Source organism: Mercenaria mercenaria, chromosome 19 (assembly GCF_021730395.1).
Source record: "Mercenaria mercenaria strain notata chromosome 19, MADL_Memer_1, whole genome shotgun sequence".
Taxonomy (NCBI): domain Eukaryota; kingdom Metazoa; phylum Mollusca; class Bivalvia; order Venerida; family Veneridae; genus Mercenaria; species Mercenaria mercenaria.
This window is the reverse complement of record NC_069379.1, coordinates 15,907,534-15,933,303: the sequence shown is the minus strand read 5'-3', so window position 1 is coordinate 15,933,303 and position 25,770 is coordinate 15,907,534. Positions and strand designations below refer to the sequence as shown.

Genomic DNA, 25,770 nt, shown 5'->3' with positions numbered 1-25,770 from the left:
TTTAAAATAAAATTTAATGTAGAAACTGTTTTTATCATTGCGTTACATTATAACGAAAATTTATCTCTTAGGGGCCTCCGTGACCAAGTAGTTAAGATCACTGACTTCGAATCGCTTGCCACCCACCCCTCACGTTGTGAAAAGTACACTTTCTTGGCAAATATGAATACCTTTGGAACTTTCTGACATTGTAACAAAATGTGTTTTATGGTCGTGACCCAATAAGATAAGTTTCTACAACATTACAAACATTGTTGCCTGTGACAAAAGCTAGGGAGGTTGAAGTTTCATAGCGTCCAGAAACAATAGTTGAGACTCAGTGAGCAAATGGTTAGGATCTCCTTGAGCGAATGGTTAGGGTCTCCGTGAGCGAATGGTTAGGGTCTCCGTGAGCGAATGGTTAGGGTCTCCGTGAGCGAATGGTTAGGGTCTCCGTGAGCGAATGGTTAGGGTCTCCGTGAGCGAATGGTTAGGGTCTCCGTGAGCGAATGGTTAGGTACTCCGTGAGCAAATGGTTAGGGTCTCCGTTAGCGAATGGTTAGGTACTCCGTGAGCAAATGGTTAGAGTCTCCGTGAGCAAATGGTTAGGGTCTCCGTTAGCGATTGGTTAGGGTCTCCGTGAGCAAATGGTTAGGGTCTCCGTAAGCGAATGGTTAGGTACTCCTTGAGCTAATGGTTAGGGTCTCCGTTAGCAAATGGTTAGGGTCTCCGTGAGCGAATGGTTAGGGTCTCCGTAAGCGAATGGTTAGTGTCTCTGTGAGCGAATGGTTAGTGTCTTTGTGAGCTAATGGTTAGAGTCTCTGTGAGCGAATGGTTAGTGTCTCTATGAGCGCATTGTTAGGGTCTCTATGAGCGAATGGTTAGTGTCGCTATGAGCGAATGGTTTGGGCCTCTGTGAGCGAATGGTTAGTGTCTCTATGAGCGCATTGTTAGGGTCTCTGTAAACGAATGGTTAGTGTCTCTATGAGCGCATTGTTAGGGTCTCCGTGAGCGAATGGTTAGTGTCTCTATGAGCGCATTGTTAGGGTCTCCGTGAGTGAATGGTTAGTGCCTCTATGAGCGCATTGTTAGGGTCTCCGTGAGCGAATGGTTAGTGTCTCCAGGGTCAATGAGATTGAATAACTTGCCCGTCAATACAGTGAGTTTAAAAGCCTCGCTTGGGTTATAGAATTATCTCGTGTGAGGCCATCCAGCTGGCTTACAGAATGTCGATGGGTCGGCCCCCAAGTTCCCGTGCATGCATGAAATAATTCCCAGAACGGTACAGTTGATGTTCCTGTACCATAAAATAGCTGGAAATCGTCATGGCTTATTTGTCGTTTAACCCAACTAAAAAGGAAACGATATCAATTGAGAGATATAATCACAATACAATCACTTTTATTTAATGGACGCTTCTTTAAAACTGTTTTGTTTGTAATAAATAAACAAATTAATTTCACAGGTATACCTTCACTGATAGAGAGAGACAAACACAATAGCCCGATATTACAAAAGCTTGTAATGTCGTGTGCGGTCATACCTACGTTGAGTCGTATGCGGATGCGTTTTGTGAAAGCTGAAAAGATTAACTAAAAGAAATATATCTGTCGTATGCAACATATAGTAATATTTGCTCTGTAAAAAATAATTTCTTACTCCAAATTGATAACGTCATCCTCCCCTAAACACTTAACCGATTCAACAGTAAAGCCCCTCAAATGGTAGATCAAAGCTTAATACACACAGATAAGTTTTCAAGGCCAGATCAAGACAAAAACTTAGGTCAAAGTAGTTCGAATTACTAAGGCTTTGTAATGTCGTGTTTGGTCCTCATTTACGATGAGTCTTATACGAAAGATGAAAGAAATCACCCAGTACCATATATTTTTCATATGCAACGTATAGTAACATTTGCTCTGTAATTATTAAATGCTAAATTGATACCGTCGCCCTGCCGAATAGGCGGTGAAACCCCTCAAATTGTAGATCACAATCACAATTTCAAAGATACATCTTCAATGATAGAGAGTGACAAACACATAAGTCACAGTAGCCTGATATTACAAAGGCTTGTAACATCGTGTGCGGTTTCTACATGCGTTGAGTCGTATACGGATGAGTTTTGTGAAAGCTGAAAAAAAATCAACCAGTGAAATATATCTTTCATATGCAATCTGTAAATATCAATTTGTTACTCTAGATTGATTTCGCCATCCTCCCCTAAATACTAAACCGATTCGGCAGTAAACTCCTTCAAATGATAGAGTCAAATGCTTAATACCCAGATAAGGCATATCAGGCTTGCGATATCGTGTGAGGTCCTCATTTGCGTTGAGTTCTGTTCTGTAGGCCTACGGATGATTTTGTTAAAGCTGAAAGAAATAACCCAGTACCGAATATTTTTTCATATGCAACGTATATTTGCTCTGTAAATATTAAATTTTAATCCAAATTGATACCATCACACTGTCCTAACCAAAAAACCGAGTCAGCAGTGAAACCCCTCAAATTGTAGATCACAATCTTAATTTCAAAGATATACATTGTATATTCAATGATAGAGAGGGATAAACACATAAGTCACAGTAGCCCGATATTACAAAGACTTGTAACATCGTGTGCGCTTCCTACCTGCGTTGAGTCGTATACGGATGCGTTTTGTGAAAGCTGAAGACAAATCAACTAGTGAAATATATCTTTCATATGCAACTTATAGTAACATTTGCTCTGTAAATAATAATTTGTTACTCCAAATTGATACCGTCATCCTCCCCTAAACACTGAACCGATTCGGCAGTAAAGCCCCTCAGTTGGTAGATCAAAAGCTTAATGCACACAGATATGTGTGGTCAAAAACTTAGGTCATAGTGGCCCAAATAACTAAGGCTTGTAATGTCGTGTTTGGTCCTCATTTGCGTTGAATCCTACACGAAAGCTGAAAGAAACCACACAGTAACAAATGTATTAAATATGCAACGTATAGTAACATTTGCTCAGTAAATATAACCCACATCTTCTTTCTTTCTTACCGCCTGCCATTTTTTGTAACTGATCACTACCAAATTAAATGTAAACCTACGCAGGTCTAGTCACAACCAGTCTAACGGGGAAGGAGATTCGTATGTGTGTTTGGGGTGGGGGAGAGAGAGGGCGGGGGAAAGGGATGAGTGATACTGCACAGCTCGGTATCACTTCGGGAAAAGACTCAGTCACACCGAGTTTACTCATGATTGATTTTAATCCTAGTTTGCTTTTGACATGTATTTTACGCTTCATCTAATACCAATGCACTATAGTCTCAGACATACCTATCGGCAGGCCATTCTCTAAAAGTGTTCAAAACTGCTCAGTTATTTTATTGTCGTTATCGTTATCAACCTGCAACTGAAAGATACAAAACATTGCTAGTAGTTGAATAATTATGAGAAACCACTTTTACTCTATACTCCTTCAGGAAACATATTCAAGTTTGTGTAATTTGACCTATAGGTAGTGGACGCTTAATGACCATCGGCAATTTCCGTGATGGGTGCACGGATTAGCTCAGTGGTTTGCACGCTGGCTTTCCAATCCAGAGGTCCGGGGTTCGATCCCCGACAGATGCCTCAGGAATTTTCAGAAACGCTTTTCAGTGTTTCCCAACCGACTAGAGGTGTACTGGTCAGAAACCCAGGCAATCCTTGCGTGTATCGGTGCTATTATGTGAGGCACGTTAAAGAACCAAGGGGTCTGTTCAAAAAGAGCTAGGGTCTGGTACCTACAAATTAAGAACATCCGAAAATGCTTAACAAAAGCAGCCACTGAAATTTTAGTTTTGTCTCTAGTTATTTCACATCTGGATTATTGTAATGTCATACTGTATGGTGTAGCTAACTGTGAAGTGCGTAAGATGCAACGTATTCAAAACATGTGCGCAAAACTTGTCCTTAACAGGAGGAAATTTGACTGTTCTAAACAAGCATAGTACCACTAACATTGGTTGCCGGTGAAAGCAAGAATTGAGTTCAAGATACTCTCTTTCATGTATAGCTGTCACACTGGCAGAGCACCTCTGTACTTAACATTATTGCTTACAGAGTATATTCCTAGTAGACAAGGTTTGAGATCGTCTGAAAATTCTGAATGTTGTTATGTTGTTCCATAAAACAAGTGCAAAACATTTAATGATAGAAGTTTCTGTACTATTGGTCCAATGAACTGCGGTTAGAACTACGCAAAAGTAAATCACTTGACACATTCAAAAAAAATCTTAAGACACTGTATTTCAGAGATTTCTCGGCATTGTTTTAAATTTTTGATAACTGTTTATCATGCGAAAACAGCAGGTGATAGTTCTTAAAATTTTGTAAAAGGTTTTTACATTTCAACATTTATATCTTCAAGGTTTGTTTAATAAACGCACTTGTTGGTAAGGCTGTATGGGTAGGGAAGTGTGTAGTATTTCTTTCTGAAATAGTATATGATGGCACCATTAACCGGGGAGGGGGGGGGGGGGGTGAACCTCTATATGCAGCCCGTCTGGGCGTACCAGATGCTTTAAGCACTCGTATTGGCAATAGGGGTAAAATGACCTCAAGGGGAGGGATGCGATCAGGACTGTTTATTACAATAAAGCTGTTGTTATTATTATTATTGTCAGTATTAATATTGTTATAATTATAACTATTATTATCATTATTATGTACAACGCAATTGAATATATCATTGTATAAAAATAGGCGTTTAATCAAATTATTCAGTTTCAGTTTTTTTGGTACCCGGATTCCCTTGTATCTGAATATCAGTCTCTTCAACTAGTCTGCACCTGTCAGACACTTGTATATATACACGTAGATTGCACTTGTAAATAAAGCACTTAGTGAGCACAGTTCATATAAAGAAAATACCTCTCCGGAGGGTGCGCCTATCCAAGATGGGGAAACTACCTGTAATACATACATACGATGGCAATCGGCAAATTCCGTGATGGCAATCGGCAATTTCCGTGATGACAATTGGCAATTTCCGTACGATTTGTTATTTCGGAATTATTCGGTCGTAAATGTAGTTAATACTAGTAATAGTTTCTGCAACAACCGGAGACTGCCGAAAGCGCATACGGGGAAAACGTTATCAAACGGAAATTATCGATTGTCATTATGAACGTCAACTACTACCATACCGTTTAATTGTGTACTCTTTGAATCTTTAAATATGATTACGGGCCAAGCCAGTTAATTTGGCAAGATGAGTTCGATCTCTAGGCGGGACACATGTTTCCAGTGACGAGCATGTTCTATGGAGAAAAGTTGTCAGTTACTTGCTAAGAACAAGTCAATACTGGTCCAGATTCAAGGCATACTGAAACCATAAATGGTGAAATGGTCATCTGAAATACTAGTACATGTATTGTTGAAAAATGGTAAACGTGGTGATTCAGTGCTACTACGCCGTACTACGCACCAGGGCACTAGAGTTCGATCCACCGCTCATCACATTATGGATTACGACTTTTCCTAAAAGAGTCCAGTGTATATGTGTTTTGATAAGCACAGTGTTAGATTCACCTGATCTTTATAAACCTTTATCCCGCTAAATTTCTAAAATGGAATGGTCCATCATTCAATTTGGGCAGTATCATTTCAAGGGGTGTTCACTGAACAGCGAACAATGCAGACCATGATCAGACTGCACGGATGTGCAGGCTGATCTTGGTCTGCACTGGTCGCAAAGGCAGAATCACTTGCCTCCAGCAGGCTTAGGGTTAACATGATTTTAAAGGTCGCCGAGGGTGGTTGTAGGACCTTAAAATAGTAATAATAATAATACAATAAATAATGATAATAATAATGATAATAATTATTATTATGATGATGATAATAATAATAATAATAATAACCCTATTATATTAATAATAACCCCATAATAATAATAATAATAATAAATAATAATAATAATAAAGCAATTTCAAAATTACAAAATTATATCTATGTAAAATAAAATAATAGACTTACACATTTACCATTTTTTTACAATGTACGCGTTCAGACAAAGTTTAAGTTTATTTGATATTTAACATAACGGTCTAAATTTAAATCCATATATACATATCGTTTGAATATTTAAAGCGGCTGGTTTATAGATGTTTGGTAAAAAAGGATACCTACTTACTTTCTTAACGCGACCTTAGATTTCAAATCATAGTCAATATAGTACTAACATTAATCAGATAAATAGGTTTTGACTCTTTAATTACCAGAGACTAGTTTGTTCCGGGCATGAATTGTAAAACCCAACACGATAAATTCAAGCTTTCACATTTACTGGTGTCCATCTGCAAAGCATCTTTCCAATGTCCATGCATGTTAAAGCTAAACTACAATTATTTAAAGACCCACTACAGTTTAACTGTATTCTTTTGTGTTTCCGCAATGGTAATTACATGTATACATGATTTATATGGTAAGAAAATAGAAATTCAAATATTTAGTTAGAGATTGACAATGGCATATATTAGGCCAAGACAATGTATTTAGTGCTTTAATATTTTATTGAATTAATATAATATTTACCGGATTTTTGTTGTCAAAATACCGCTTTAATCAAACATCGGCTGTCAATTTTTTAATATCGACATTTATTTTCATTTCGAAATTAAGTTTATCACTATGAAGTTGATGCGGTTTGAAACACTTATCAAATTTTATTTGATATCTTCTATTTAGTCAACATTCTATAACAGATCAAGCTTTCGTCATATAGGATTTTCGAATTCATTCATTTAATTTCTTTGAACTTAATCTTCTTTCGCTTGTTTAAATAAGATAACTTTATCTCAAATTTTAAGAAAAAAATCGAAATTTTTATTGTCGGTTGCAAACGAAGCTGTTTGCCATTACCTTCATTATAACTGCATTGCTTTATAAAAACAAAGATGCCGATTTCCAAGAAAATGTGTATGTTCATAGAAAATTTCAAAACTTAAGGAAATTCTGAATATGACATCTGATGGATTTTTTTTTTCAAAACGAGGATTGCGTATATGCCTGGTCACGTGTTAGTTTACAATATTTATTTTTAGCTCGATGATGTAGAATTTTTAAAGCTAATTTAAGATCACTCTCAACTCTGCTACATTGTGCAAAAAAAATAAAGAAATAAAACGGGTGACATATGAGAAGTTTCGGTCTCGAACTTATCTCTAACCAACGACGTTCTGGTCCCGTGTTCACAAAACAGTTTTCGGCCTCAGCTGAGTGTGAGTTTGAAATTTTGATATCAATTTTACTAAAACTTCAAGGTTAAATTCTAACTGAGACTGACCACCAATACTGAATATTAGCCACTTGAAAATAGTTATTAACTTAAAATTTAGTTTTAATAATGCTATTTAGATATAAATGACAAATAAAGTTTCATTATCAAACTCAGCTGAGACTGCAAATGTTTTGTGAACACGAGGCCAGGTTTCCCTATCTACCGGCTACACACTTGATAGTACTAACATCAACTCCATCCTATCCCAAGTATAAAGTTCAAAAGTGAATATTTATCTAATTTTTATCATATTGTTCGTATCTGGTGATAAAACGGGGTGGTATGTGAGGATATAGCCGTTCCCTTAAACTAGGATCTGGTAAGTCATTTACACTTTATTTTCACAGTTTTAAGTTATTTCTCCCCTTGTTTATAACGCCATGGTGCCTGTGAAACAGACAGTTTTGTTTCTATGCCTTTTTGTTGCCTCACATGTTTAAGTAATATTAATATTATGTATACCTCATGTTGTCATGTATTTTGGCCTGAGAGAAATAAAATGAATTGAATTGAATTGAATTGATGGGACGTTTCCAATGAACTTTGATTATTAGTCACTTTCTAAGCACCAAGTTATTAATTACCATTTGTGTAATCAATTAGAAAGGACATAACATGTACTTAGTTTATATTAATTTACTTTAGCTCGACTGTGATGAAAGTTTGACGCTTATTTAAATTGCTCTCGAGCCCGCTTCCTGGGGAAAAAAAGCAGTAATGGTGCCATATGATATTACGTGGTCATGACCCAGTGTGCCCGAACACTTGTTCTCCTGACTGAGCGGCCGGAAACCTTACCACTAGATCACCGTCAAATATAATGTATTTGATTCTGGCATTTTCCAGTTTTGTATTCGAAAACGGAAGTTGTCTTTTCTGAAAGAGACCCTTTTTGAACTGTCTCAATATGTAGGTCACTGACCGTAGTTGACTTGCATTTCACTGCATGATATTCTATTCCCAGTTTTAAGATATTTGTCGAAAAAAAAAAAAGATATAAAATTGATTGAATCTTTAAAATATTTTTAAAAAGAATTTAGTATTAAAGGTATTCTTTTTTCATTGTTACTCGACTTTCAATTAAATAAAAACGCGAATTAGTTAGGGAGTTTAGATACACGACTGGTACCAGCAGGGTCGTATTCAGAAAAGTACGATCCACTACTATTTGAAAGGGGCCCCATTTTTTATTGAAATAGATATGCAGTGTTCAATGTTACTTAGTCTAACCTTCGTACTATACACAGAAATCCCCGGCGAACTTGTAAAAGTAGGGATACCATATACGGCGAACTAGTACAAGAAAACGAACAAGTAAATTATGGAGTTCTATCTACGGCGAACAATTAAAAGTAATATTGTATGAACGGCCTACTAGTAAAGTAGCGACTAATATCTTACGACAGGAGTTCAGTCTATGGCGAACTAGTAACATTAGCCGACAAAGTGAGTAGCCGGCAAGGTGCAGTAGTGAGTTAGCGGAGAAAGTGCTTGAGAAACTCCTAGCAATAATATTAAAATACTTATAATTCTTCTTTTCTTTTCCGCAGATTTGTCAATATCAACATGTATTTGGGGCAGTTTATAGCCCTGGCGGCTTTAATCTCTGTAGCAGTTTCACAGACACCCCATGGAAAAGACAACTCCGTTTGTACTACGATTCCACCATCATCTGTCAGTAAGTTATTCTCCATGTCTGTAGCTTAGTTTAAAGATGCTTGACTGAGGATTTATATCTTTAAAAAAAAGTACCTTTCTTGTTCCGCCAGGGATCTGGTTTAAACGCAATACAAAACACTTTTTACTGTCTGATTCAGGCCTTTTCATAACAAATTTTGTTCAACTAAATTTCGTCCTAGTTAAGCGACAACCAATATCAATGTACATGTATCGTCCTCATAAGATTTCGGAGTTTTATGATCATTTAAGTATTTTAAAATTGTGTTTCTGCGAAAATATTTTTCGTGTTGAAATGCGTAAAGTAAACGTTTCGGCATTATTATATTTTATTTCTTTTGATATTTCGAAACCATTACAGGAACATGTTGCTTTTTGGCCTGATAGTATTATGAGAATCCAGCAAGAAATGGTACCACCAACTCGTAAACTACAGGGGCTTGTAATTCTAAGACTTACGCATCCGTATGCGATTTCAGCATTCCGCGGGTTTTTTACGCAAATGAGCGCGTTGAGCTATATTTACGTCCGAAGAATGCCGATTTCCTTAACGAGATTACGTAATCACACGGAAATTGCCGAGTGTCATAACGGAAATTGCCGAGTGTCATAACGAGTCTGTTACCTCTTTTATAACGTAAAACTATTTAAGGAAACTATGTCGTGTGGTTAAATATGAGTTCGGTTTATACGAGTTACCGTCCTCTTACTGTGCTCACCATTTTGAAACAGATAAACGTTTCACTTTAACAATATAGTATTATCTTAAGGCAAACTTTTGTTGATAAAATAATGTTATATACATGTATAATGTAATCTCTTTAAAGCATCCTTGTTTTAGTGATAACTAAACTTTTTGATAACGTGAAATGTTTATAAAATAAAATTGACATCATAACAAAATCTTACGGTGGCAAAATGGTGACATATGTACTTTAATTTTAAGTTTTGCCATACCGCCCCTATAAAAATCGCGAACTTGCTCAAACATAAAACGTTCGTGTATTTAAATAAAATCGCGTAGGGACCATGTCGACATTCTTTTGCGATATTTTTTTTCTTTTTTTTTCTCTCAAAAATACAAGAGATATGCTAGTTCAACTTTTCTTTTTTCTTTACTGCATTATTTAAGAATGGAAGAGTATTATAATAGCAGTAGTTGGGTGTTAACCATTAAACAAAAATATGATATACTGTTTGCAAACTTAGAACGCCTAAAGTTATATTTTCGAGTAAGTCTAACTTTCGAAATAGTTAGTAACTATTTCGAAAAATAGACTGACTCGAAATTATTACTATGTATCTTTTCTACTTTTCCTCAAAAGTTGAACGACCGTCCATCTGTCAAATGTAAAAAAAAAATGAACGAATATAAGTTTATTACGACTACTCCTGAACTGAATGCAGCTGCCAACACATCCATATCTGGTACGTGTAGGTACCCAGCATATAGGTCCACGAACAAGGCTCAAAGCAGAACATACACTTAAAATGACTCTATAATACATCCATGTATAACGACCTGAACAGATCTTTGTTTTAATGTGTAGTCAGAACTTGTATATCCATGTATACACTCAACAAAATTCCTAATCGGTCAGTTTATATTGTATTATTTTGTTCATAATGCATGTATTCACACGAAATTTCACATGCCAGACATTTGAATAGGTACTGCAGCTAATTATTAATTTATTTTTGGCGACTATTGGCCAAAGTAACCGCATTTGGCGTTTTGCCTTATACTGGATATTTTGCACGTGTAGGGCATGTGCACCAACATGCACGTGTTCGTTTACACTTTTAGCATTACTGACGAATATCCAACTAGAAAAAACACATACACTCAGTTCCAAAAGAAAGTGTGCACTTAGTTTTCTGTTATTTTTTCTCGGTTATTTTCATGAAAACTTATAATGTTTGGTACCAAAATTTAAATCAGTTCGTAAACAAATTGGTGTGCATTTTAGATTTTGAGTTATACCTGAGAGTTAGTGTATGAAAAAATGAAACAAAAACGTCGGGGAATTTTTTGAAATATTTAAACTTAAAAAGTGCACACTTTCTTTTGGAACTGAGTATATCATGGTGAAATTGACACACAAGAGCAATTCGATCGGGCTGTCGGAATGTTGCTAGTTGGGACACATTTACGACACGTGTATAATTATTTTTGCAATTTCAAAGGAATTTTGTTGTAATTTGTTTGTAGCTGTTACTTTGATGGTTATTTCCATTTGTAACCTTATTTCCGTTAACAAAAACTTTCAATCGTTGGTTATCTACCATCCGCGCCTTTTTGGCGAAATTTAACCCAAGTACAATTAATTGAAGTGACCGATTTTGAATTTTGTTGTAGAATTCCGACAGTCCGGGCGCGTTGCTCTTGTGTCAATTTCACGATGATATGTGTTTTTCTAATATGACTTTCATCAGTAATGCCAAAAGTATTCATTAACACGTGAATATTGGTGCACATGCCCTTCACGTGCAAAATACGCTAAATTGGTTAAAACGCCTAATGCGGTTACTTTGATGGTGAGTCGGTCAAAAATAAATCAATAATTAGCTGCAGTACCTTTCATCCCCAGCTTTTATTATACTTGACTGGCATATCATAGTAGGTTGTCCCCCTTGAAAATTATCTGATAGCCAATATTGGTTTTCCTGCTGATATTACTTTGAGCAATAGATTATATAGGAAAATTCTTTTCAATGATTAATTTCAAATATGTCTTTTGGTTTGTGAATATTTTACCAGATATGACAGTATACATCAATTTCTCCTCTTCAATTTGATGTGAAAATATTTATTCTAACTGAACATCTTCTTGCTTCCAATTCTGTTTTAAAAGTATCACCATGACTTAGAGGCAAATAAATTATATTTTCCAAAACATGACAACTTATTACCACATATGTACTTGTTCTTGACTTTATAAACATTACAATAGTATATTTATAACTGTAATAGGGTAAAAGCTTCTTGCTTCCATTTAATGTCAAAGTATACCGAGAAATTAAAAACTGTTGGATTTCTTACAGTTCTAATGTAATTTAAACGGTGTTAATTTATAGAACTGCTTATACCAACAACTGATGTTCGATTCAATATAGATTTTTGAAATAACAACGTTCATAACTGTCTCATTAGACAAAAAAGAAAACAAATGAACAGAACAGAATAGAACAGACCCAACTGTTTATGAGAACAATATGAATCAACATAAATTACATTAGTTCCGACTGAAAGCTGAATATCTTTGAAATATTGAAACGTTCGGCGACAGGAGAAAAACGACGTCAGTAAGAATAAATTTCTTAGAAAATAGTTTATTCTGCAAGTTAGGCGATCAATAAAGTATGGCAAGAAGGGGCGGGGGAGAGACTGTTTACATTTATTTAGATAAAAGATACAGCATTCCACGCTACTATACGGAGAAAGGGGGAAATTAACAGACGAGCAATATCATATCTATAAAAGGTAAAAAATGTAAGTTTCATTTACAATTAACATAACTGCGACCCTATATTAGGAACAGATAAAACTAATTATACCTCACCCCCAGCAATTTTCTGGTACCCATTTACTGGTACCCGTCGACTGTGGCAATCGTGATAAAGTGTCCAAGGACACACCGCAATGGGAGTAGCCAGGATTCGGACCAGGGGCCTTCACCTCCGTAGGAAAGCGTCTTAGCCCTCTCGACCGATGCGTCCACTGATCAATGCGTCCACTATTTTAGAAGTGAAAAAAAGCATGAAAAAAAAACAAGACAAAAAAAAAACAAAACATTTTTGATAGCATGCTTTCCACGAGTTTGCACGGTAGGATTATTTATTTTAGTGCGATCTACATTTTTGTCGCGGTTTTGTTCGTGGAAAGCATGCTAAAGACTAGTTTACACGGATAAATTTGATTTCATAATTGAATGGTATAATAAGTACAAACACATATCTATATCATGAATGGCATATTTGATTTATGTATATCATTGATTATACAAGACAAAAGTAACTCACACACTATAGATAAGTAGACAGAGTGGATCAGGGCTAATAAAAATATAACATACACCAATGCTGATAAGAAAAAAAATAGAAACTTGATTCATGATTAAATAGATTCTTTCTTTCCTTGATTTCTGTGGAAAACCTTGCAGTATATAGTAAGGGTAAAGGCCAGCTAATGTAACATGTATGGTTTTTAAATTGTTAAATTGCTCGTTTTTTCTTTTTTGCCATTGCCTGTCAAATACAGTATTGCTTAGTTTATTACTTTATTTTATTATGTTTTAAAGAGCAAACCTGACTGCATGACAGTTAAACAAATGTACTGTTATATAGACAAGAACTTCAAACAAAACGGGAATACATTCATCTTCACACAAGTTTTGTTTTTCTCGAGGAAAACTGTTATATATGTTTTGTGGGAAAGCTGGTTTATAAAATAAACCTCGGATTTCATTGTTTAGCCGTTATTTTCTGGCGAGATTCAAAGTTTCAGAAGCAACACGAATTTCGCAATATCATGTTGTTGTTGTTGTTGTTTTTTACAGAAATGTTTTATATCTTTATAAGAATAATATTTCTGTATGAATCTATAAAACAACCTGATTTATATCAAAACTAGCTACATGTTTTGTTGCTTTCTATGGGGTAATATGCGAGTTTAATTTCCGTGTATTGCCCAAAGCAAAATACGTGGCAAAAAATTATTGACTTGGTCATGAATGACACGACTTTAGCTAATGTAAGGGAGACAAACCAGTTTGAAGGGAATTGCTTTAACGTTGTCAATGATTAAGGGAGAGAATTCTTGAAAATTCTCGTTAAAAGCTGACCATGTCATGAAATTTCGTGTAAATACATGCATTATTAACAAAATAGTGATACAATAAAAACTGACCGATTAGGAATTTTGTTGAGTGTAGTATGGGTATATCTTCTGTTCTAAGGGGCTCAAATAACGTAGAATGCATTCATGATATAGGCAAAATAACGGCATATTCTTGGCCCGAACACTGTCCGATAACCTTCTATGATTTGCCCTCACCACCAGATACCCGAAGTTTCGTTTTAGACTTAATCATTGTCGGTTAAGCAATATACATATTTTTTAAATACCAGAGAAGTCAAGGGCTACCCAAAGGTAAGCCAAGGGCTACCCAGAGAAGTCAAGGGCTACCCAAAGGTAAGTCAAGGGCTACCCAGAGAAGTCAAGGGCTACCAAAAGGTAAGACAAGGGCTACCCAGAGAAGTCAAGGGCTACCCAAAGGTAAGTCAAGGGCTACCCAGAGAAGTCAAGGGCTACCCAGAGAAGTCAAGGGCTACCCAAAGGTAAGTCAAGGGCTACCCAGAGAAGTCAAGGGCTACCAAAAGGTAAGTCAAGGGCTACCCAGAGAAGTCAAGGGCTACCCAAAGGTAAGCCAAGGGCTACCTAAGGCAAGCCAAGGGCTACCCAAGGAAAGTCAACGGCTACCCAAGGCAAGTCAACGGCTACCCAAGGTAAGTCAAGGGCTACCCAAGATAAGTCAAGGGCTACCCAAGGCGAGTCAAGGGCTATCCAAGGCAAGTCAAGGGTTACCCAAGGCGAGTCAAGGGCAACCCAAGGCAAGTCAAGGGCTATCCAAGGCAAGTCAAGGGTTACCCAAGGCGAGTCAAGGGCTACCCAAGGCAAGTCAAGGGCTACCTAAGGCAAGCCAAGAGCTACCCAAGGAAAGTCAACGGCTACCCAAGGCAAGTCAAGGGCTACCAAAGGTAAGTCAATGGCTACCCAAGGCAAGTCAAGGGCTACCCAAGGTAAGTCAAGGGCTACCCAAGGCGAGTCAAGGGCTATCCAAGGCAAGTCAAGGGTTACCCAAGGCGAGTCAAGGGCTGCCCAAGGCAAGTCAAGGGCTACCTAAGGCAAACCAAGGGCTATCCAAGGCAAGTCAACGGCTACAAAAGGCAAGTCAAGGGCTACCCAAGGTAAGCCAAGGGCTATCCAAGACAAGCAAAGGGTTACCCAAGGTAAGTCAAGGGCTACCCAAGGCAAGTCAAGGGCTACCCAAGGTAAGTCAAGGGCTACCCAAGATAAGTCAAGGGCTACACAAGGCAAGTCAAGCGCTACCCAAGGTAAGCCAAGGGCTACTCGAGGTAAGTCAAAGGCTACACAAGGTAAGTCGAGGGCTACCCAAGGTAAACCAAGGGTTGTCCGAGGCAAGCCAAGGGGGAACTCGAGGTAAGTCAAGGTCTACCCAAGGTAAGTAAAGCGCTACCCAAGGCAAGTCAACCAAGGTTAACCTAGGGCTACTCAAGGTAAGCCAAGGGCTGCCAAAGGTAAGTCAAGGGCTACCCAAGGTAAGTCAAGCGCTATCCAAGGCAAGTCAAGGGCTACCCGAGGTTAGTCAAAGGCTACCCAAGGTTAGTCAAGGGCTACCCAAGGTAAGTCAAGGGCTACCAGAGGTAAGCCAAGGGCTACCCAAGATAAGTCAAGGGCTATCCAAGGTAAGTCTAGGCTTATCCAAGGTAAGTCAGGGCTAACCATGGCAAGCCCAGGTCTACCCAAAGTAAGCTAAAACTACAAAAGATAAGCTAAAGGCTATTCAATGTAAGTCAAGGGCTATTCAAGGTAAGTCAAAGGCTATCCAAGGTAAGTCTAGGCCTATTCAAGATAAGTCAAGGGTTAACCAAGGTAAGCCAAGGGCTATCCAAGATAAGTCAAGAGCTACCTACGGTGAGTTTGGAGATGAGAATGTATATCAAGGTTTTGGTTTCATAAATAACACTTATCTATCCCGATATTCTTCCATTCTGAAGTACTGTAGTGAATACTGAAGGCATGTGCTTTCTTAATAAGTACAATAAAAAGGCACATCAGATCAGGTTGGGGTGGTCGCAATGTTTTCTTTTTCTTTTTTTGAAAACAAATCGAGGCAGTGGTACGACGTTGTCATATCACAATTGTTTGGAAAAATACATGAAAAAAAAATTTTTTTTTTCAAAAATATATTTATATTACATCACCGTAGAAGGCCGGTAATGGTAAAGAAATATGCCAAAATTTAATGTTTTTCCAAAACTGACCCGAACCGCTGCTACTACTTGTTTTTGATTTTGTTGTTCTTGTAATTGTTGTTTAGTGATGATGATGATGATGATGATGATAATGATGATAAAGACGGCGGTGATAATGTAAATAGTGATGACAATGACGATTATCCGAATGATAACTAAAGAAAACGGATTTTTGTTGTTCTCCATTTCAGCCCCTGTTGTACCAAAGCCAAACATTACCAACCAGTTTCACTGTCGAGTAGAGGTAGTTTTTAAGCTACAAAATAAAACCGAATTAGTGCACGAGTACTTTGATGACGTCAACAACCGTGGGTACATACGTCAGACAGACATGAGTTTAAGGATCGACGCCTGGTATGACTACGGCAACAACCAATTTATTGGCTTCTACCCTGATGTTCCTGGTACAGTTACTTTTGTACTTGACATCTCTTCCAACATAAAAGATCAGGTGTTATAAATGGTCACCAATTTAATAAATACTTTTTTTTCACCGCCATAACGGTGGTCTCGATAGTAACAAGAGTCTTATGCTTGTCGTCTGCTTGCAATCTGATATGTCACGGTTGTAACAGGCAGAGTTCAAAGGTCCATAATGCTTTAATTTTTTATCTTAAAAGAAGACGAAACAACTTTCCAAATAGATTTTATGCTTACTTAAATGGTAGGGAGATTACTACTTTTAATATTGTACATGAACTGTTATAGTTAGAGCCATAAAGGGAGGCAATTAAAACAATTGATTCAATAAAACATTCTAATATACCCGGTATTCAGCAATATTCAGACCTTGGACAAATGGCAAAGAAAGTAATTATCAAAACAATAGGATTCAACGAGAAATTAAATCAATGTATTCTATATTCATAACGGAAAATGTGGCAGCCACATTTAAAACAATGGCAAAAAGAGCCTTTAAAGCGGCTTACTTTTAAACCCAGAATAGAGCAGACTTGATAATACAGAACCATTTCATAGTTGTAGAATGTATTTTTTTAGCACCTATTATGTAATTCTACTGAGCCGTTGTCTCTTCTGTAGATTCAACGCCTGGTCGGTGCTTTGTTAAAAACCTGGGTACATCTGATCAGCGGTATATTTTTGGTTATAACAAAAATGGCCCGGGAGGTACGGGTCATATCTTTAGTGCTGCGGGAGCTCTTCACTTTGGAGGAAAAGGAATCAATGAGGTATGACATCTCTTCATTTCATGAGGTAAAGTAGACATTCATTTCGGAATGCAGTGAATTTATGGAGCAAGGTAGTTAGCATGTCAGTTAAAGACATCAAAAGCTCATCTTTCACGAACATTATGTGGTTCACTGCAGACCTGGGGTGCCGGTGATAAATTAAATACTCATACCGGATTCTAGCGATTTGAAAATTAAGTATCTCTAATGTATATATTTTGTAACTATGGTAATACTAACCATAACCTTTAGCCAGTATATTATTCATGTTATACACTAAATGCGTGCGGACATGCAATGATTTGCGTATTTCTACCATGCGTTCCAATTGATAATCACTTCCGGACATGCGCAGAAGACCGCTCCAGGTTTGCAATGAGCACCATCGTTTTACCTTCTTATGTCCTATTCGATTCAAAGGACAAAACTACTTTTTAAGTAATGAGACTGTACGTTTACCAGTACAGCAAGTTAAAGCAGGAATGTGTATCTTTATTTTAAGGAAAAGAAAAACATGGTAAAATTTCAACGACTAGAAGGTAAAAGAAAACAACCTTTGTTTTGAATGAAATTGGGTGTGTTAGTTTAAGACAGCTGTACAATTTGACAGTCAGAGAATATATAACTTTTTTAAGGCAAAACTATTTCATTTCATTTGAAGACGTACATGGGCAGGACCGTGGTTCGAGACATTCAGGTGGACTGGTGGCGATCCTGCCAGTACTGGGCCAGTATGGATGCAACAATGATAGTAGACTGGTACTTCACTGGTAAGAAATCCCGACTGTTTCTACATTAGGATAGATTACTGCCGATTTTATTGTAGACTGGTATTTCAATGGTAAGAATTTCATCGAAAGTGTTTCGACTGGTACTTCACTGGGTAGAAATTTTTGCCAATTTTGTTATAGACTGGTACCGTTGTGTTTAGAAAATATCGCTGTGAAACAGTTTTAGACTAGTACTTTACTAGCTAGAAATTTATGCCGGTATTTTTCTGGGCTGGTACTTCAATGCAAGCCGTTTCTCATAATTTTGGGAACGCCACAATCACAAGTGAAATTGGGAAAATGCTCCCGGAAAATTGTCATAATTGGGAAAATGCTCTCGGAAAATTGTCATAATTGGGAAAATTTGCAAATTACCAAATTCTACTAAAGATACTTTTGTGTAGACATTAATGGATTGGAATGCATCCGCATTCAACCAGATGACTTTTGTTTTATATAATACAAACTAGAAAAACTATTTCAAAATTTTAAAACAGTCAAACTCCTAAAAGATAACATTTATTTGGGAATTTTAAAGAAACATACTTTTTGCCTTTTTAGGTAGATTTATATAGGTCGGGGGAAAAGCCCTGCATTGGTACCGTAATAAGAAAAGCAAGGTTCAATACTTTATATAAATGCAGCTTTGTAAAAAAAACAAGGAAATAAAAACGTGAAAACAGGACAAAAAAAGTAAAAAACACGAACAATTATAACATTGTTGTTCTAATGACACTAACTCCGTCTGTATGATACCCACTATGACGTCATCGTTCATCCCCTAGTTAATTCGCGTCTTACGGAGAAAATTACGTTATGTACATAGAAATTTAGTATGTTTCTTGATTCACTCAAGCATCTAAGACGTTTGGGCTTGCTATGGAATGACTAATTTAACTGATATTCATGTTTTCTTAAAATATTGATAACTACAAAGCCAATGTAAAAACAATAATGTTGTTGTGTCCAAATATACTTAGACGTTTCATACGAACCGTTACGATCTTCAACACTCGCTAAAAACATCCGATAGTGATCGATATTTAGCTAGACAGTCGAAGGGAGACAACAGTGTATAGCGTTGATCTCAATAAACAAGGAAAGATAATAGAATCGGTTTTTGCCCAATTCTTAAGTATGTAAAGAATCATTATCTGATTTCCGTAATTATTTCATGCACTAATATCTTTCAAAAAAAAAATAATCGTGATGTCTTTAGAAATCTTCAAATACAGGTTCAGACGCTTGCCATAGCACTTAAAACATAACATCAAACATTTTTCTTATAATCTGTAGCCCAGAATACGTGGAATTCGGCTGTTGGAATCCGGGTACCAGTGCAAGCCCACGTGACAGGCGTGTCCTATCAAAAAAAGAAACACAATTTTGAACACTACTACAACTTTTTTGACTTCAGACCATACCTAAGCGCAGATGAAAACCAAGTTTTTGAGGTAATGAAACCTACTTTCATTGAAATTACGTAAGGTTCAAGTTTCTTTTGATAACTTTTTTTTTCGAGATAGGCCAATGTTTCTACTATAATATCAGAATTTAAAAAGAAATGGTTTCATAATTTTGTACTTTCGGTCGACTTACTCTGTTAACGAAGACTGCTTTTCAAATTTACTTTTATATGAGAAGTAGTATTTCTGCCCGCCATTTTACTGATATGTTGATCAGTTTACAATCATTTGATCAGTTTACAATCAAAATGATTGTACTTTTATTACACTTTAGACACCCTCTGGTGTGCAGTGTCCGGGCCGGAAGTTGACACGGAATTTCCCAGTTGTTCCTAACGACGCATTCTCCTTCACAACGGAAATACTTGATACTGTGAACCTGAAACTCTCCTTTATGAAGGTAAATATATTCACTATAGAACAGAAATGACTGTGTTATGCTGCATTTGAAGTAACTTACGAAATTAGTTCTATTCTGTTGATAACATATGGTACAAATGAGCCATAAAATGATAACGAAAGTTACATGTTTGGTTTTGGTCGATTTCTTACCGGCTATATCCTCGTACATAAAGTACCGATAATATACGTGCAACGAACATATAAATATAAAAGGCTAGTTGTATAAAAAAAAAAAATCCTTTTAATCTCATGTCGTATATCTTTCGTCTAGTTTAAGGTCTTCACACGACAAGCGACATAACGCATGCCATTAAGCGCGCCAATACGTACGACTTGCCGCAACGGCAATGTAATATAATACGACGCACGACAAAGTGACACGACATCGTGCCGTATTCTCACCTTTGTATCGTGCTATCGTCTTCATTAGCAATTGCTATTTTGAATTTTGGAAATATTATTACAACTCTGTAACTATATTGAACACTATAAGAATCTTTCACTGGTCGCGGGTAAAGATGGGAATATCCGGCACGAGGGTAACTGTTTAGGCGGTAACGAGGCTTCCAGCCGAGTTACCGCCTAAACAGTTACCCGAGTGCCGGATATTCCCATCTTTACCCGCCACCAGTGATTGATTCTTTTTCTTGCATACCCTATTCTGCAAAAAGACACTAGTATGAATTTGACACGAATTATTTTCGAAGCACTATATTTTTATAGTAGCGTATGAATTTACGCATTCATTCATAATGCGCAATAATATGTAAAGCGCCTCTTTTCAAAGGATGGGATTTAACACTTTGTTACGAAATATAATTCCAAATATTTCATCTCTTTATTTCCGACATATGCTGAAATAAAACACGTTTTAAACACACAAAAAAATCTATAACCTTTCAAAAATACATAACATCATTTTGATTATAACAAGTCATTTGTGAACAGATTTAACATCGGCGACATGTGATGACCTAGATATCCACATTATCAACTGAAGTCGCCATCTTTGTGAAATTTGCTTGAACGAGAACAAACAGAAAACGGCTAAACATCTTTAACACAAGGATTTATCATGTCAGCAACGGTCAGTTATTTATTTTCATTGCCGTTGGATTGTTGCAAAGTAATATTGAAGGTGCCTCCAGTTATAGTTGTGCTGGAAAACAGGCTAAAAGCGCAATTTGCTGGCAGAGCCACGAAGGCAGAGTGGTTAGAGACACTTTGACTGCTTGAATTTACAGCGGTGTTAGTCTGGATATTTTGCTGTTGAAGACGTTGCCAAGAGATTTGAAATGGATTTCTGTTGGACATTGGTCAGAGCACGATAGTTATTCAGTGAACTGGCATTTTTGTGTCCTGTCACATGGACGGCGTGTGTGTCTGGAACTTCATTTTCAAGTAGTTTTTGACAAAGCCTTTTTCGGACAGAGGTGTTAGTAATGCGTTTTCCGAACTGAAGCTCAGGCAAATCAGCTTTGGCAGCCATGGATTTAAGCAGGTTGTTAAGCTTATTCCTTCCAATCGGACCACGTAGAAACCATTGATCCTTGACAGCAGGTGTTCTGGTGTGTGTGACCACAGCCAAGTAAAATGGGTCTTCATCTCCTAAAGAAGAAATACTGACAGTGGTAAGTTATGATAATTTTATATAAAATATAATAGATCTAGTTCAAAATATCTTACTGACTTCCGTGTGGTTTTATTAAACATAGGACTGGGACGCTTACTTGGTTAATCGTTTCCGATTTGATTATAGGTAAAATCACTTTTCATTCTGCAAAAATGCAAATCGCTCTCTAAAAACATTAGGAATCATACTTTTTCTGATCAGCACATAGACCCGCAGTATATTTCCGCTCAAACACATCAATCAACATAATAATATCGGATTTGCCTGCGTGATATATAATTAAAATGAAATATATCAAAATAGTAATGACTTATTAATAATCACTATGACACTGCTTGCAAACGATATATTTCGCAAATTTGCTCGAAGTGAAGTCATCTGCAGGAAGTACTTTCATACGGTCGTCAATATTTCAATATGGCGGTTCGATTCAATTTCATTGTACATAATGATTTACCGGTTTCAAAATTTTTAAATTGTCCCAGCCCTAATTAAAGACCATTTAGACTTGCTACACACAACTCACCGTGTTCTTATTAGCACAACTTGAATTGTTAATAGTTGCTGCCCAAAGAATAAAGAAAGAAGTGGCATGGGGTCTGTCCGGTTAATCAATATATATGTGCTATTAACAGCCAGCATAAGTCAGGCGGCTGCTTAAAATTAAGGTTTTGAAGTATAAACTTTTATTGAACAGTTAAAATTAAAAAGAAAATAAGAAATCCTAACAGATAATAAAACTTAGATGCAAATCTGATATTGTGTTATTTTGATCCTAAAATGATTCATTTCATGTTGTATAAAGAGTTACCAGAGAAGTTTTCAGGTCTTTGTTTAGCATAGACTTTATATGTTTCCACAGGGCATCTGTCAGTTCCTGTTGCGTACATTCTTGGCTTTTGACGGCGGATGTTGGACGGATCAATACCAGTGCGAGTTTTTGTCTGGCGTTCATTATACTCAAGGTACTCTGTTCCAGTGGCACTGTCAAATCCAAGCTTTACATCACCCCACATCAGTTGCCTGGATAAATTGGTTGTTTCAGGTAAATGTTAGCAAAAAATCTTTTAATGAGAAAAGTTGATTTATTTAAAATCAGTTTTCATTTTTACACCAAAATCATCATAAAGTCATAGCAAAATTGATTTTATATGCCAGAAACCAATATTTACGTGTACACAATATGTATGTTTTTGCCAGAGCTGGCAGAAGTCATCTTTAGCCACAATTTATAATTCAGAATGGCTTTTGTTGAAATTGTATACATGCCTGTGCTCAGTTCCACCTCCTCGTATTCCGAAATGCAAAGTGTTGTTGTACCAAGTTGTATTGATGAGTGATTCTGGACAGTGGTTGCCTAACTGACCTGTCGCATATAATTTATCTAACTCCTCATCGCTTAAAGTGTCTGCTGCGTGGTCCCTGTTACCTTTGCCTTTTCTTTTTAGTTCTTTGCCCTTGCTTCTTAGGGTTGACATGCATAAAGAAAACTCTTTCCCTCTGGCGATGGATGTCGGATAATTGTTTTCTTGCAAGTGCCTGTTTAACAGTATTTGTAAAGAATTCTAATATGTTTGTCTCTGTTAAAACATGTTTTTTTCTATATTCTGTGAAATCATTAATATTCGTGGGGGACTAATTTTCGGATATCGTGGTTGAGTCAATCCACATAATTTAATCCCAACAAACAAGTAAAATTCCCATTCATTTTATGTTTCAAATTTGAAATCCACGAATTCATATGCCCACGAAATCACCGTTTGACCAAACCCACGAAATTTCATGCCCATGAAATTAAATGATTTCACAGAACATTATTCAGATACATGTGTGGAACAGATATATGTTTTGCATTGTGGGTAGATTTTTTCTTGTGAGTTCAGAAAAAAAAAAAAAAAAAAAAAAAAACAACAACAACATTATATTAAACCATGTGTTTCAATACATTTTGTCTGTCGGTATCATCTAGTCAAATATCGAACCTTTCTTAAGAAATATATAGCATTCACCCTTGTTATGCTGGACAGGACTTATTCCAACTTTGCAACCAGTGTAGATCTTGATCAGCCTGCACATCTGTGCAGTCTGATCAAGATCTGCACTGGTCGCCATTCAGTCAGTATCTTTTAGGTAAACACCTGTTTAACTGTCAATGGTACTGTCCAAAATGAAAGACGGACACTTTCATTATAATTTATAGAAATTAAACTGGGTAAGGGTACCTCCAACTGGTGAAAGATTCTTGAGGAAGTAAATTTATGCCTGAGTAACAGCTTTGAACCAAAAACATAGATAAAAAAATTCTGTTATTGTTGTAAATTACTATTTTAAACAAAGTTTTATTTATACTTTTAGGGCGAATGTGGACTAAGTGTATATTCACTATAAACATCCAGATACCTACCGGTCAAGACTGCTGATCATGCCTCGGATTGTAGATGGCTCATACTCTTCACCATTTTTCTGCCGGACCCTAATTACAAATTCCTGCAGATATGTGTCTAACTCAGCAGGAGGAATAAAATGCACCTGCCTGTTTTCACCCTTTTCGGACAGAAAGGACACGACTAAAGCAACATTAGAACGTGTCTTGTCTTCAGTACGCTTGTTTTTAAGACTTTCTCTGTACGCTTTTGGATTTGAACTCATGGGTGCAAAGCGGTTGTTTTGATTATTTGCTGATGATCCAGGTACTTGAGGTAGTGTTTTCTGGTCTGAACATTTTTCCTGAATGCTGACATCATTTGAAATACCAAAATCATCATCAAAGGGAAGAATGTCATAAAAATCTTGGAAAGGATCATGATCAGTTGTCAGTGGACAAGGCAGTGTGGCGGGCACATTTTTAGCAATAGGTGTTAAGTCTTGCTCTGGTTGTGTTTTTAATGAACCAGCACAGGCAAATTTGTCGGGATTGTAGCAATTGAACAGTGCTTGAAAATCATCATCAGGGAGCCCTTTTACTAATTCATGTCTTGCAGCAGTTTTCACCTCTCCAGTAAAGTACATGTGTACTTTGTACATGCAGTACGTGCCTAAGGGCCTAATTATGTCTATGATACGCCCCTTTTCACCTACGGACCCGATTTGGACAACGTCCCCGATTTTGAACTCTCTTATGGTATTGACAGTAGACATGTTTGTTTTGTAAACAATGAAACGCTGACGGAAATTGTTATGGCTTATTTTATAAGTGTTTACTCTTTTCCATTTTTTTTCATATTGAATTGTACTTTTTGACTAATTGCTAAATGAGAAGGAACAAATAATTATGCTTTTTTATTTTTATTTCTATTTAATTTTGTCTCGTCTATGACGTAGTTTTGTTGAATTAAAAGGAGTTCCGAAAGTAGTCCGTGTTTACGTCATTTAAAGCGCGTGACTCATCTTACACCCTGGGGTGTAAGATGAGTTTTTCTAGCACCGGTGAAAACACCGGAAATCCCCATCTGGTATGCAAGAATTCATGTATATGCACTAATTGTACGCCATATTATCGTGTAAATTTTGCCTCATGGGTCTTATGACCTTCTGGTTGTTTATAAAATAAAGTCTTGAAACTCTTGAGCTCTTGTGTCGGGCCAGGTGTCGCATTGTCAAGCGTCATATTGTATGTCGACAGTCTACTCGAGGCATGACATGCAATACGAAACACCACAATACGAAATGATACACAAAACAATGTAGGACAATGCGACACGGCGCTCGGCACACGATACGACGGGCGACAATGTGATATATACAATGTCATACAATGCAACACGACGCGCAACATTAATGTGACGATGTTGTTTCATATTGTTGCCCGTCGTATCGTGTGTCGAGCCTCGCGAAACATGGTCGCGCGTCGGTTGACACAACAGGACGTGTGAAATTGGGATAAGATGCTCAACGCACGCAATTGTGACATTGATGTGACGCTGTGTGTCGAATTGTCGCGCGTGGTGGTACGTAGTGTGTCACATTGTCGCGCGACGACCTAAAACACGACGCACAACACAAGGCATGAGTTAAACAGGATACCATAGTTTTTGCTTCATATTTGTAACACGTTTTCCCCAAACCAAAGTAAACTGCCACCTTTTTGAAAGCTTTAATGTACGTCACCACTATTCTTAAAGTATCAAGACATTTAATATAAAATTTGGTAGACACTGAATGTATAATGCAATAAAAACTTCAGGAGAGATATATGTTCAACGTATCATTACTTTACATACTACCCCACATGTTGCTATATAATACTTTTTGAACGTAAAATCAGAATAAAAGTATCAGGCAGATATAATGTGTCA

At 36.9% G+C, this 25,770-nt stretch overlaps 1 protein-coding gene and 1 long non-coding RNA gene across 2 annotated transcripts in view; both read left to right on the top strand.

The window, feature by feature from the left end:
- The first annotated feature begins 7,457 nt into the window (after nt 1–7,457).
- The window catches only part of LOC123542935 (uncharacterized), a 29,025-nt gene continuing 10,712 nt past the window's right edge, over nt 7,458–25,770 (top strand). Inside the window, exons 1-7 of the mRNA XM_053530903.1 lie at nt 7,458–7,597; nt 8,829–8,956; nt 16,206–16,418; nt 17,056–17,204; nt 17,866–17,974; nt 19,271–19,428; nt 19,715–19,840. Of these exons, the coding sequence (XP_053386878.1) occupies nt 8,845–8,956; nt 16,206–16,418; nt 17,056–17,204; nt 17,866–17,974; nt 19,271–19,428; nt 19,715–19,840 (867 nt within the window). The 5' untranslated portion in view covers nt 7,458–7,597; nt 8,829–8,844. The remainder of the gene's footprint in view (nt 7,598–8,828; nt 8,957–16,205; nt 16,419–17,055; nt 17,205–17,865; nt 17,975–19,270; nt 19,429–19,714; nt 19,841–25,770) is intronic.
- LOC128550895 (uncharacterized) lies at nt 21,111–24,827 on the top strand. The gene is made up of 3 exons (XR_008368532.1): nt 21,111–21,473; nt 22,338–22,520; nt 23,831–24,827. It is a non-coding gene; the product is annotated as an uncharacterized LOC128550895 (long non-coding RNA).